The sequence below is a fragment of the Amia ocellicauda genome, chromosome 15, assembly GCF_036373705.1.
Source record: "Amia ocellicauda isolate fAmiCal2 chromosome 15, fAmiCal2.hap1, whole genome shotgun sequence".
NCBI classification, from domain to species: domain Eukaryota; kingdom Metazoa; phylum Chordata; class Actinopteri; order Amiiformes; family Amiidae; genus Amia; species Amia ocellicauda.
Window position 1 is genome coordinate 3924216 of NC_089864.1, and position 15694 is coordinate 3939909.

Genomic DNA, 15694 nt, shown 5'->3' on the forward strand with positions numbered 1-15694 from the left:
TGCGGACATTGAGGCTCAAACCGCAGCGCTTTGGCTAGCATTGGAACCTGCAACGGAAGAGGAGCCAAGATGGCGGTTCACTAAAAGCAGTTTCACATGGCGTTTTCTATCCTTCAACGTCACTGCCTGGGTAGACGCACGTCGCCATGAACCAATCAAAGCTCGCTGCGTCTCGGTCTTGTATGTGATTGGGTAAAAGATGGAACAACACAAACGAAACCCGTTTAGGTGCAACGCATACTAGTATAATATTATATTTAAATAGAAACCCTGTCAACTGTACATTTTATACTTAGATTTTAGATTAATTCACAGCACAGGTTGCAGTCTGTCCTAAGCAGTGTAAAACGTGTGTAGGTGGGTGTCAATAAGTCTTTACGCAGTCGCTAATAAAACGCATTTACTTTATTGTATACGATGTTTACATTTTCTTATTGGTTTTCTAGAGGGTTATACAATTATTTATTTTTTTAAAACGGATTGTAATGCTAATTCCTTTCCAAAAGATTAAGCAATGTATATAAATGCAGCATCGAATCATAAGACATCTGAATGCACATGTTCTTGATTTTAAACATGTATGTCTTTGCAATAGAATGTAAAACCTTGCACACTATACAAATCACTGTACATGGTCTAACTCTCTCTCTCTCTGTGACTGAGAGAGCAATAGCACCGAAGAGGGGTTGATAGCTTGGCTTAAAGGATGTAGAAAGGCTTTATTTATTTTGTCTCTTCCGTCGAGGATGTGGGGAGACGGTTGCACGGTGTGCGATGCCGGAATATGAGTCATTTCTCTGTGTATCTATGTAAACTATCGTTCCTCGCCTCAGAGAACGAACAGGAGTTCATTGTTACAGAGGGGTGCTATAAGAAAATGCATTTGCATTTTCCCTGTCACAGTATTGATGAAATACAAAGTTCAGTAAGACGGTGACAGAGTGACAGGCACACAGTGACACAGGATTGGGAGGCAGAGAGACACACGACCACAGCACCCAGACATTGACACAGAGGGAGTTACTTCAAGTGACCTTTGGATCAGGTACTTGTGTCACGTATGCATGGTTTTATTTATATATTTATTTTAACAATCTTAATCACTTTTGGTTAATAATGTGTGTCTTTATTGTTATGATGCATTACTTTGTCTGGCGGTGCTCAGGGAAGACTTGAACCACTTTAGATACACCATGTTCCTCTACTGTGTTACTGGTGTCATTTTACTGGATCCCTTGTTAATGGGCAAACAGCTTACCACAGGCAACAGACAGCTGACAGCTATACAGTTGTAGTCACTTCATTTTAAACAATGTTATTTGGTGAGGCATTCAGTTTCCATGGACTGGCATAATATAGGCTTACATCCAAGAGACTCTATTTTAACTCTGTTAAGTGGAGCTAAAATAATATTAAACTAAATGATTCCATACATACCATTGTTTCAAATGAATGATGTGAACAACTATATATGATCATCAGCCTATATTGATCAACTGCTAGATGAAGGCTTCCCCAAGATGTCTCCACCTATTTCGTTCCATAGCTTCTCTTTTCCACGTCATGCTTAAAGGTTTATTATTCCTCTTCCCATCTTTGATGTGGTCATTGTCTAGGTATTTTTTAATCTCTTGGGATCCATTCAATAGCTTCCTTTGTCCTTCTTTGATCTGTTAGTCTTGCTATGTGTCCGGCCCATTGCCATTTTAATATTCTCACTATTTCAGCAATCTCTCATATTTTTGTTTGATATTGGATCCATACATGTCTTTTCCTGTTATTCCAATCTTACATTTGTCCATGTTTCTTTATGTCTGTTATAGTTGCTGTAACATTTTCATGTTTAGTGACCAGGTTTCAGGGTTATAAGTGAGAACTAGTAGGAGGCATTGATCAAATACTTTTCAGGCAAATGGGGAGATGTCCCTCCCATTTTACTCCTAATTTTGATTTCTTTCATTATATCTATATGAGAGAGAGGGAGAAAGAGGGAGAGGGTATGAGAGCTGTATGTCAGGGTTCTGTAGTTTGCCAAAACCGACACAAGACAGGACGTGTGTGTATGTTGGTTCAATAATAAAAAAAAGTTATTAACAGCTCAGGTAGAACAAGCAACACAAATCTTAAGCATCATTTATAAACACACACAATTGTGATCAGTTTGCTATACAATACTATTACATATAACTATCTACTGAAACAACAGCTACTTCTGCAACCCCAACATCCACTATTCCAAATACTTGTTCAAATTCTTCTCAGTACAAGTTGCAAAGTTGTGTTTGTTCATCATTGGTTTGTAATAGTGGAGCAAGAAACTTCTTTTGTGATATACATTGAGATTTCAATTGAGAATGTTAGGGATTAGTACATCTCAGATAAAAGAAACATTTTATTTTTGTATCAATGTATGTTTTATTTTTCCTTTGTAGTAATTATATTGTCTTTTAGTGGTATCAAACATTCAAATCCATTTTAAGAGGTAATCTTGTTCTCATGAAGAAAAAAACTGCAATTCACCTGTTAAGTTATGTCTTAAGTAGGTATGATATCAAATACAGAAGGAGAGGAGAAAAGTCAGGGCCAAGGCACTGAAAACCATCCTCCTTCACAGAGACAGTGAGTATTGACCCGTGTCTCTGTGTGGTTGCAGACTGACGGGCCACAGTCATGGAGCGGAGAGTATCTCTCATCCTGCTGTTCTCAGGTCAGTGTCAGTTATTCAAATTTTAAAAGTGAAAGCAGTCAAGATGTCTGCCACGGTGGTTCTAAAGTTTGTCTGTATAAATTGATTTTAGCATTTGGGGGTTCTAGAGGGTTCTAGTCACTGTCTACTGCGCTCATTAACTTCACAAATGTAACATTTAAACATATATAATCTTATGAGCCCAAATACAACTGACAGAATGAACACAAGAAGACCATTTCTGTCTTAGACCCCCTATTCAATGCTCTGTTCATTTTCTTTGTGTATTTTGCATTCCAAGGCCTATGATAGGTTACTTTTGACACTTTGTCTGTCTACATAGACATTGGAAATTGAGATGTGTCATTAGAGTACAGTCTGTGAAATGTGTAGGGCAAATGCAAACAGCTGCAGGACAGTGTTGTCTGGACAGTTTCTCAAATATGAAGCAAGACAATCAGCTTTAATTAACCACATAATCTATGAATCTCTACTGTCAGTGTGGCACCTGCTGTTGACCACAAATCCAAATTCCTATCTTTGCGTACCTATTTACACGAGCTCACAGCCAACCAAACCCACTGTCAGCCCATGCTGGCCCCACAGCTGCTGGGCCCCTGTGTGCCTCTGCTCTGAGTGACAGTCTGTGTGTGTTGTGTTGTGTGTTTCCAGGGCTCTGCAGTCTCTCCTCATGTCTCGCTCGTCAGTATGTCTTAGTGAACACACCTCTGGGCTGGAGTGACGCACAACAATACTGCAGAGAGAAACACACTGACCTGGCCTCCATTGACAATGCAGAAGAACTGGACAGGCTGCTAAACAGTGCAGGCAGGACTGATAAACTCCAAGCATGGATAGGACTGTACAATGGCATCAGCAATTGGAACTGGTCTCTAAAGCAAAATGACTACTATAATGTGGAGTATTACAATTGGAGATCAGGACAACCAGACAACTTTTATGGTGCAGAGTACTGTATCGAAATGAACCCTTCTGGTACATGGAATGATTTCCAGTGCTCCGGGAAGAAGTACTTCATTTGTTATCAAAGTAAGGTTTGTTTTTCAGCTTCAAAAATAAAAATACATGTATAGTCTTATCAATAAACTATTGATTTACTCCAGTAGACACTGCATGATCTGCTATGACTGATCTTCTTTATTACATATACCAGTAATAAGACACAGAGACACATCCTTAAACATGTGTATTTCATTCTGCAGTGGACATGCAATGCATTCTGCAATAATTTAAATCATGCCACAGAAATCTTAGGTAACCAAGATTGTGCCACAGTAAACATTGCACTATCTTCAACAACTAGGCATTGTCTTTACAGAGACCAGTGACCCCACACAGAGATATGTGCTGATAAGGGAAAACAAGAGCTGGAGTGACGCACAAAGATACTGCCAAGAGAAACACACAGACCTGGTCAGCATCAGGCACCAGAGCGAGAACGAGGAAGTGCAGAAAACGGCTTCTGGTAACAACGTGTGGATCGGTCTGTTCAAGGGCAGTTGGAAGTGGTCAGACCAGAGAAACTGCTCATTCTACAACTGGAAAACATTGCAACCAGACAACATGAATGGCATAGAGGAGTGCACTTCAGTGTCTTTGCATGACACTGACGTACTGCTATGGGGCCAGCAGGTCCCACAACAGAAGGGAAAATGGGAGGATGTGGACTGCAATCACAGTCTCCCTTTCTTTTGCTATGATTGTGAGTTCACCTGACCTCCTCCTGGACTAGACTCACATTCTGTCCACTCAAGACATCATTCTCCACTGACAGGAGATATATTTATATATATATGGTGGCACGGTGGTTAGCTTAGGATAGGAGAATTAGTCAGGGCCAAGGCACTGAAAACCATCCTCCTCCACAGTGACAGTGGGTAGCTCCAGGGTCCCGGGTTCGAGTCCTGGCTCGGTGTGTGGAGTTTTCATGTTCTCCCCGTGTCCATGTGGTTTTTCTCCGGGCACTCTGGTTTCCTTCCACCGTCCAAAGACATGCAGGTTAGGTTGATTGGCTTATCTAAAATTGCCCTGTCTGTGTATGTATGTGTGTGTTTCCCAGTGATGGACTGGCGTCCCATCCTGGGTGTATTCCTGCCTTGTGCCCTATGCCTGCCAGGATCGGCTCTGGCATCCCCGCGACCCTCACCAGGATATGTGGTTTCAAAGATGGATGGATATATATATATATATATATATATATATATATATATCAAAAGTTTTAGAACACCTAAATCTTTCCATTTTTTATGACGGTCACAGATCACTCAGTTTTGATCGGATTTGTTTGCAAATATTCTTGTTTAGTTTTAGAACAACCTAACAATTATTATTTGATGTTCTATCAAACACAGAGAAGTTCAGATCCAATTATGTAAAATCGTTGTGTATTAGTACACTGTAAACAGAGATTGCCACCTTGACATGTTGGGTGTGTGTTGCTTCTACCAAAACGTGGATGGTCTTGTTTTGATCAGTAGACTGTGTAGTTCCAGAATATGTCATAATTGTCAATATTTTCTGAGATTTTGTATTCCTACTCAGACCAAGTATCCCCCCACCAGATTTGTTTTCTTTCGACCGGTAAAATATAAAATGTATTGTATGTCTAATACATTTGCTAATATTCAGACTACTTATGTTTTCCCCCTTTGTTGCTACAGGGACAAGCCCAATGGACACTATATCAACCACTGAGACAACGGTAACTTCTTGGGCACCAACATCTACTATGTCAACCACTGAGACAACAGTAACGTCTCGGACCCCAAAATCCACCATCCCAACAACTCAGCCAACAGTAACTTCTGAAACTCCAGCATCCACTATCCCAACCACTGAGACAACAGTAACTTCAGAGACCCCAAAATTCACTATCCCAACTACTGAGACAATGGTATCTTCTGAGACCCCAGCATCCACTCCAGCATCCACTATCCCAACCACTGAGACAACGGCTACTTCTGGGACCCCAGCGTCCACTATCCCTCCCACTCAGACATCAGTAACCTCTGGGACCACAACATCCATTATCCCAAACACTGAGACAACAGTAACTTCTGACACCCCAAAATTCACTATCCCAACCACTGAGACAACAGTAACTTCAGAGACCCCAGCATCCACTCCAGCATCCACTATCCCAACCACTGAGACAACAGTTACTTCTGGGACCCCAGCATCCACTATCCCTCCCACTCAGATATCAGTAACCTCTGGGACCACAACATCCATTATCCCAACCACTGAGACAGCAGTAACCTCTGAAACTCCAGTACCCACTATCCCAACCACTGAGACAACAGTTACTTTTGACACCCCAAAATTCATTATCCCTACTACTGAGACAACAGTATCCTCTGAAACTCCAGCATCCACTATCCCAACCACTGAGACAACAGTAACTTCTGAAAAGCCAACATCCATTATCCCAACCACTGAGACAACAGTATCCTCTGAAACTCCAGCATCCACTATCCCAACCACTGAGAAAACAGTAACTTCTTGGACACCAATATCCATTATGCCAACCACTGAGACAACAGTGGCCTCTGAAACTCCAGAATCCACTTTTCCAACCACTGAGACAACAGGAACCTCTGAAACTCCAGCATCCACTATCCCAACCACTGAGACAACAGTTACTTCAGAGACCCCAGCATTCACTATCCCTCCCACTCAGACATCAGTAACCTCTGGGACCACAGCATCCATTATCCCAAACACTGAGACAACAGTAACCTCTGAAACTCCGGCATCCACTATCCCTCCCACTCAGACACAAGTAACCTCTGGGACCACAGCATCCATTATCCCAACCACTGAGACAACAGTAACTTCAGAGACCCCAACATACACTATCCCTACCACTGGGACAACAATTACTTCTGGGACCACAACATCCACTATCCCAACCTCTGAGACAACAGTTACTTCTGGGACCCCAACATACACTATCCCAACTACTGAGACAATGGTATCTTCTGAGACCCCAGCATCCACTCCAGCATCCACTATCCCAACCACTGAGACAACAGTAACTTCTGAAAACCCAACATCCACTATCCCAACCACTGAGACAACAGTTACTTCTGGGACCCCAGCATCCACTATCCCTCCCACTCAGACATCAGTAACCTCTGAGACCCCAACATACACTATCCCAACTACTGAGACAATGGTATCTTCTGAGACCCCAGCATCCACTCCAGCATCCACTATCCCAACCACTGAGACAACAGTTACTTCTGGGACCCCAGCATCCAATATCCCAACCACTGAGACAACAGTAACTTCAGAGACCCCAGCATTCACTATCCCTCCCACTCAGACATCAGTAACCTCTGGGACCACAGCATCCATTATCCCAAACACTGAGACAACAGTAACCTCTGAAACTCCGGCATCCACTATCCCAACCACTGAGACAACAGTAACTTCTGAAAACCCAACATACACTATCCCTCCCACTCAGACACAAGTAACCTCTGGGACCACAGCATCCATTATCCCAACCACTGAGACAACAGTAACTTCAGAGACCCCAACATACACTATCCCTACCACTGTGACAACAATTACTTCTGGGACCACAACATCCACTATCCCAACCTCTGAGACAACAGTAACCTCTGGGACCACAGCATCCACTATCCCAACCACTGAGACAACAGTTACTTCTGGGACCCCAGCATCCACTATCCCTCCCACTCAGACATCAGTAACCTCTGAGACCCCAACATACACTATCCCAACTACTGAGACAATGGTATCTTCTGAGACCCCAGCATCCACTCCAGCATCCACTATCCCAACCACTGAGACAACAGTTACTTCTGGGACCCCAGCATCCACTATCCCTCCCACTCAGATATCAGTAACCTCTGGGACCACAACATCCACTATCCCTCCCACACAGACATCAGTAACCTCTGGGACCACAACATCCATTATCCCAACCACTGAGACAACAGTAACCACTGAAACTCCAGCATCCACTATCCCAACCACTGAGACAACAGTAACTTCTGAAAAGCCAACATCCATTATCCCAACCACTGAGACAACAGTATCCTCTGAAACTCCAGCATCCACTATCCCAACCACTGAGACAACAGTAACTTCTGAAAAGCCAACATCCATTATCCCAACCACTGAGACAACAGTATCCTCTGAAACTCCAGCATCCACTATCCCAACCACTGAGAAAACAGTAACTTCTTGGACACCAATATCCATTATGCCAACCACTGAGACAACAGTGGCCTCTGAAACTCCAGAATCCACTTTTCCAACCACTGAGACAACAGGAACCTCTGAAACTCCAGCATCCACTATCCCAACCACTGAGACAACAGTTACTTCAGAGACCCCAGCTTTCACTATCCCTCCCACTCAGACATCAGTAACCTCTGGGACCACAGCATCCATTATCCCAAACACTGAGACAACAGTAACCTCTGAAACTCCGGCATCCACTATCCCAACCACTGAGACAACAGTAACTTCTGAAAACCCAACATACACTATCCCTCCCACTCAGACACAAGTAACCTCTGGGACCACAGCATCCATTATCCCAACCACTGAGACAACAGTAACTTCAGAGACCCCAACATACACTATCCCTACCACTGGGACAACAATTACTTCTGGGACCACAACATCCACTATCCCAACCTCTGAGACAACAGTTACTTCTGGGACCCCAGCATCCACTATCCCTCCCACTCAGACATCAGTAACCTCTGAGACCCCAACATACACTATCCCAACTACTGAGACAATGGTATCTTCTGAGACCCCAGCATCCACTCCAGCATCCACTATCCCAACCACTGAGACAACAGTAACTTCTGAAAACCCAACATCCACTATCCCAACCACTGAGACAAAAGTTACTTCTGGGACCCCAGCATCTAATATCCCAACCACTGAGACAACAGTAACTTCAGAGACCCCAACATACACTATCCCTACCACTGGGACAACAATTACTTCTGGGACCACAACATCCACTATCCCAACCACTGAGACAACAGTAACCTCTGGGACCACAGCATCCACTATCCCAACCACTGAGACAACAGTTACTTCTGGGACCCCAGCATCCACTATCCCTCCCACTCAGACATCAGTAACCTCTGAGACCCCAACATACACTATCCCAACTACTGAGACAATGGTATCTTCTGAGACCCCAGCATCCACTCCAGCATCCACTATCCCAACCACTGAGACAACAGTAACTTCTGGGACCCCAGCATCCAATATCCCAACCACTGAGACAACAGTTACTTCTGAGACCCCAGCATCCACTCCAGCATCCACTATCCCAACCACTGAGACAACAGTTACTTCTGGGACCCCAGCATCCAATATCCCAACCACTGAGACAACAGTAACTTCAGAGACCCCAACATACACTATCCCAACCACTGAGAAAACAGTAACTTCTTGGACACCAATATCCATTATGCCAACCACTGAGACAACAGTGGCCTCTGAAACTCCAGAATCCACTTTTCCAACCACTGAGACAACAGGAACCTCTGAAACTCCAGCATCCACTATCCCAACCACTGAGACAACAGTAACTTCAGAGACCACAGCATTCACTATCCCTCCCACTCAGACATCAGTAACCTCTGGGACCACAGCATCCATTATCCCAAACACTGAGACAACAGTAACCTCTGAAACTCCGGCATCCACTATCCCAACCACTGAGACAACAGTAACTTCTGAAAAGCCAACATCCACTATCCCAACCACTGAGACAACAGTAACTTCAGAGACCACAGCATTCACTATCCCTCCCACTCAGACATCAGTAACCTCTGGGACCACAGCATCCATTATCCCAAACACTGAGACAACAGTAACCTCTGAAACTCCGGCATCCACTATCCCAACCACTGAGACAACAGTTACTTCTGGGACCCCAGCATCCACTATCCCTCCCACTCAGACATCAGTAACCTCTGAGACCCCAACATACACTATCCCAACTACTGAGACAATGGTATCTTCTGAGACCCCAGCATCCACTCCAGCATCCACTATCCCAACCACTGAGACAACAGTTACTTCTGAAAACCCAACATCCACTATCCCAACCACTGAGACAACAGTTACTTCTGAAAACCCAACATCCACTATCCCAACCACTGAGACAACAATAACTTCTGAAAACCCAACATCCACTATCCCAACCACTGAGACAACAGTTACTTCTGGGACCCCAGCATCCAATATCCCAACCACTGAGACAACAGTAACTTCAGAGACCCCAACATACACTATCCCAACCACTGAGAAAACAGTAACTTCTTGGACACCAATATCCATTATGCCAACCACTGAGACAACAGTGGCCTCTGAAACTCCAGAATCCACTTTTCCAACCACTGAGACAACAGGAACCTCTGAAACTCCAGCATCCACTATCCCAACCACTGAGACAACAGTTACTTCAGAGACCACAGCATTCACTATCCCTCCCACTCAGACATCAGTAACCTCTGGGACCACAGCATCCATTATCCCAAACACTGAGACAACAGTAACCTCTGAAACTCCGGCATCCACTATCCCAACCACTGAGACAACAGTTACTTCTGGGACACCAGCATCCACTATCCCTCCCACTCAGACATCAGTAACTTCAGAGACCCCAACATACACTATCCCAACCACTGAGACAACAGTTACTTCTGGGACCCCAGCATCCACTATCCCTACCACTCAGACAACAGTAACTGCTGAGACCCCAACATACACTATCCCAACCACTGAGACAACAATTACTTCTGAGACCCCAACATACACTATCCCTACCACTCAGACAACAGTAACTGCTGAGACCCCAACATCCACTATCCCTACCACTCAGACATCAGTAACCTCTGGGACCACAGCATCCATTATCCCAACCACTGAGACAACAGCTACTTCTGGGACCCCAGCATCCACTATCCCAACTACTGAGACAACAGTAACTTCTGGGACCCCAACATCCACTATTCCTACCAGTGAGACAACAGTATTTTCTCAGACCTCAACATCCCTCATCCCAACCAATGAGACAGGTGCATCTACTAAATACCCCACAACTGTCATGACTACTGTTACACGTGCATTTACTTACACCCCCAAAGATCTGAGAATAATGAATCCAGTGAAACGACAGCAGACTCTACCTCTGAAACAGCTACTAAGGTCCCCACATTTAATATCCCTTCAAGTGGTACATTTACATTCTTAACCTGCCCCTTTCACAAAGCATCCAACCACCAAGATATTGCCAACTACAGCATTGACAACTGAGGGTACTGACCGATTAACATTTGTATTTTCCATATTATTTTAAATTGTGTACTATATTATATAGAGAGGATTGGCATTTACACACAGTAAACCCGTGAAAATATTTATTAAATTACTATTAAATTATATGTTTACTAGTATATACTTGAAAACAAACAAGAACAAAATGTCCTTCTTGTATGGCATAAGACAGTTGGCTTCTTTCCACATGGAACAGGACTGGGTTTACACACATATGACGATCCTTGATTCGGTCTGTTCGGGAACAATGACCAATTCCAAACATCCCATGCATGTTACACTATAACACCATTAGTAAGATTTTCAGAAGGGGCAAGATCTGAAGTCAAAGAGCCTGGCTGCCTCAGCAGGGTGGTCAGGAGAGAGCTGGTATTGCTATATTGAGGGTCTGGTTCTACTTTTCTTCTCTCGCCACTGCAGGCAGGAACGTGATAATAGGAGTGAGAATCCACGTGGATAGGATTGCAGCTCGGGATGAATCTGCGATGAGACAGCTGGCCTTGGACCAAGTAAGTGGTATTGCATTTATGTGTGTCAGTGTTACATGTAGTAATGCCATGTTTGTGTTCACATGTAACATGTTGTAACATGCTACCACACCCAATAAGGGGTTAATAGCAGAAAGGCAGTGCGGTGGGGAGGGGCACAGAGAGGGGATGAAAGGGAGGAGGAAGTGGAAGGAGGGAGCTGTGTGTTCAGTCTCTATCCTCTGTGTGTATCGCTGTTTAAGTAATTAATAAAGCTGTTGTAGTTTTACCTGCCATAAAACCTTGGAAAACCAGGCAAATACTACAATATGTAACAATGGACACTAAAGGGATATCGGTTGCTATTGCTTATATTGACTGTTAGAGGACGGACGCTATGAATATGTGGGGGGGAGGTGATACACATCCACTGGTACACATTACTGGGGGGGATAATTTAACATTCTCTCAATACTCTCACCCCCTAAACCTATGCCTATGCCCTTGGCCACAGTCCTGCTCCAGTCAGTGTGCTGCTGCTGTGTTTTCAGATCAAGAGAGAATGGATCAAGCTGGGTCTGCCGAAGGACACCACACTGCGCTGGAGAGAGCAGCCGGACGGGCAGGTTTTCCACCAGGAGGAGGGAGGAGGGATGAGGTGAGACAGTGGCACCCCTTATCATACAATCACTGCAGTGTTCCTGTCTGCCTCTATCAGTGCAGTGTCTACACTATCTGTACTGTGTGTGCAGAGTGCAGCTCCAGGGCTGGTGTGATTGTCTCGCTCTGCTGTTTGTGGTTTCTTCACAGGTGACTCTGGCTCCAGAGGACACTCAGCTCCAGTCTGACAGCAGTCTCTGGCATTGCTCTGGGAGGTTTGGGAGACTGTACTTCTCAATACAACACTGGGAGCTTCCTTTTGGTGTCAGTCAGTTGTATAGCACTATGAAGCATCCTTACATTTAAGCTACACTTCAAATTGCAATATATTTTAATAAAATATTAAAGATTTCAGAGCACCTGCTTTAAATAATAATTTTTCATTCATTTTACCTTATAATGTTTCTATTTTAGGGGATTGGGATTATGTATTCTACCACATTTTTCCTCTATTACATTGTGTAATATGCATTTAATAATTACCTTTAAAAATGTATTTCAATTTTTAAAAACTTATAGAGTAATTTCAGTATTTGTAAAAATATATTATGATTAGTTACAACTTTGAATACACCTTAGCATTGACTAGCACTAGTTCTCCGAGGCATATAAACTGTGATGAATGTGAGACTGTCTGCATTTCTCTAAAAATTTAGAAACTGTTAATAGTCTGTTTTTAAGTTTGTGTGGAATAAAAACTTACCAGTATGCATCTAAAATGCAGATGTTGATGTAATAGTATCCATAATATGTAGATACTATTCACAGATACTGGTTGTTTAATATTATTTCTAGCTTTTCAACAGAAAAAGTGTTAGCATACATAACACAAATCCCCTTGAGTAGTAAATGGTTAATATTTTAAAATGTGAATTATAAAGGTCAAATGACCATTGGAAAAAATGTCTGAATGAATTCAAAAGGCAGATTAATTGACTATAATTGATTCATTAAAAAGGTGGAGACTGTGTATCTGCTATAAAACAATTTCCGGTTAATGTCTGGCATCTGGAAAAGCACTGTGACCAGTGCAACGCAGATCAAAGCATAGTACAATTTACAAGTTAAAAATTACATATTTATGTATTTATTTATTTTCGGGGGGATAACTAAGTTGCCTTGGGTAGGGAAGTCTCCTTACATACATACAAATATAATAGTACTTTTAATAGTAATAATAGTAGCCTACCATTTATAACAGCAACATTAATAATAATGATTTAAATAATAATTATTATTATAACACTAATAATAATAACAATACCCAGACAGCAATTTTAGGTTGGGCCAACATTCACCCATGGTTAGCGTGCCAATTGAACACTTGATAACCAAGCCAACCATAAACCAACATTGGGCCAACTTATTTTGCTGTTTGGGTAATACCTATATAACCAGCAAATGGAAAAACAACAAACAAAAAATAATGTTGCCACCAGAGATTGCTGAATTTTAAATGTAGCAATTTGAACACTATTTTGTGTTATTCCTGTTAACTGCAACTAAGGGGCAGTTTGCCTGAACTTTACGGTTGAATGTATCACTAATACGTGGTTATAACACTCGGCCCGTTACAGTTGCGCAGGCTTAACTACTATTAATGATACTAATATACAGTAAATCTGTAGATTCTGATTCGGTCCATTATGTTACAATGTGCATCTAATAATATGATACAAATAATGACCATTAGGTGTCAGCAAAGACAACTAAATATTTAATTTCACATAGTATAATGATAATTCTGGATTCTTTCATTGTTTCCTACATCTCAAAATATTTTGATGCGAATTGTGCTATTTTCGAGGGCACTATGTTCGATTTTTTAAACTAAATTAATACAATTAAAATAAAGCTTTATTTACTTTGTTCACAACACCCCATTAACCCCTAAACAGCAAGGACAGTGCAACAGGGGTAGCCCAGGGTGACCATGGCCACCCCTGAAAAGTGCTTGGCCATCCCACTGGCCACCCCATATTTTATCACTGAAACTGTCACAATTATATTGTAAAATAAATATTTAATAATTTCACTGGACTTGCAGCTGTAAGCTGACAGATGGCTAGCTAATAAAGGTTCAAAGCTAAGCATTGTGGGTATTGCATACTAGCCCAGTTTAAGTGTACTCTTTGCTTGGCCTAGAAACAATAGCTTTGATTCACAAGCAGGGAATTGCTGACAATGAGTGATTTCAAAGGAAAACCACTAAAAAGCAGCATTCTGTGATTTGTATCATTGGCCATGGTCATGGATAGATCAGATTGTCTTGAAAATGAAAATGACATAATGTTCTGCTAATGCTTTCCCTGACAACTTACCCTTACCTTACCTTACCCTAGTCAAAATGAAGGCCCAATACTGCTTAACCACAACGTAATTCGTAATTTCTAACTTCAAAGACACATAACAGTGATGTGTAAGATGTCATTTCCACAAGCGAACTATCCGATCTAGCCAAAAAGATTGGCCACCCTGAAGAACTGCATTTCTCTCCCTGTGTGTTTGTGTGAACAAGGTCACTGTCTCACTGTGCTATGGTACTGTGCTATAGTTCAACCCTGAAACCCAGAGGAACAGAGTCTGATAAGAACCAGTTTTCTCCAGCAATTTGGGCTTGATACATCGTACAAACCCCCGTTATATTAAACATTACGTATGCTTTAATTTTCCCCGGTTTAACCATATATGGGTTTTCCTAACGAAACCGAACTTGCACTCCATGTGGACATGTGGGTCCTGTTATCTTTCTCTCCTGTCTGGTCTGCATAAAAGTGCCTGTAGTTTGTAACTTCTCTAAGACTGTTCTTGAGATCGCCTCTTGAACCTCTTCCTTGCAGCTGCATGTATTAAAAACCTTTGACTGGAAACATATATCTCTCTCCAGATATCTTCGACTCTTCACACCCCATGAGAAATCATTGTCCCGTCCTGGCCGCCCCACTTGAAAAGTTCTGGCCATGGCCATTTCTCACAGCGCCGCACCTCTCACAGGACAGTCCGGGACTGACAGAGGGAGGCTGGGCCTCTACAAATTAATAATCTGTGCTTTTGTTAATATGTAGTGTATTTCTACTTAAAAAAGGATTAACAATTGACATTATTATTATTATTATTATTATTATTATTATTATTATTATTTAGCATTAATGTGGCATTGATGAAGTGTAATATTTTTCAGTCAGGGCAGTATCTATTGTCCCAGGGATGGTTTTTGAAGGAAGCCTGACAAGGTGACAGCACTCTCCAGAGCCTACAGGGCTCAATTCAGCCACTCAGCAACACTGTAACAATACCACACCTTTGCATTGATTCAGGCAGGACGTGTTGCAATGAAAAATACTTACTTAATATATGTTACAAGTGTATCAAATCACCATACACGTGTTCTCCATAGCCAGTGCAATGGGGAGTATGCAGGTCTACTGATAGTGAGTGAGAGAGAGGAAGAGGAGGCTGGCAGTGTATGTGTGTGTGTGTGTGTCCGCTCAGTGTTCGGGGGAGCGGGACTGCC

At 42.5% G+C, this 15694-nt stretch overlaps 1 protein-coding gene across 2 annotated transcripts; it reads left to right on the forward strand.

Annotated features, from left to right (window-relative positions):
- The first annotated feature begins 63 nt into the window (after positions 1-63).
- LOC136772032 (mucin-2) lies at positions 64-12537 on the forward strand. 2 transcript variants are annotated; one of them, XM_066724703.1, is made up of 6 exons: positions 64-1045; positions 2654-2707; positions 5368-10794; positions 11474-11562; positions 12072-12178; positions 12331-12537. In XM_066724703.1, exons 2-6 carry the CDS (start codon positions 2671-2673, stop codon positions 12332-12334), a joined length of 5664 nt encoding a protein of 1887 aa, XP_066580800.1. In that variant the 5' UTR covers positions 64-1045; positions 2654-2670; the 3' UTR covers positions 12335-12537. The 2 variants fall into 2 exon arrangements, with proteins under 2 accessions (XP_066580800.1, XP_066580802.1); XM_066724705.1 differs by lacking the exon at positions 64-1045 and having other exon boundaries at positions 1059-2707.
- The last annotated feature ends 3157 nt before the right edge of the window (positions 12538-15694 follow it).

Bases quoted from the DNA above. Each gene is read 5' to 3' on its own strand.
- LOC136772032 (XM_066724703.1), top strand. From the start codon at position 2,671: ATGGAGCGGAGAGTATCTCTCATCCTGCTGTTCTCAG. The intron at 2,708-5,367 runs GTCAGTGTCAGT...TTGTTGCTACAG, and splicing joins TCTCATCCTGCTGTTCTCAG to GGACAAGCCCAATGGACACT. The intron at 11,563-12,071 runs GTAAGTGGTATT...CTGTGTTTTCAG, and splicing joins GACAGCTGGCCTTGGACCAA to ATCAAGAGAGAATGGATCAA.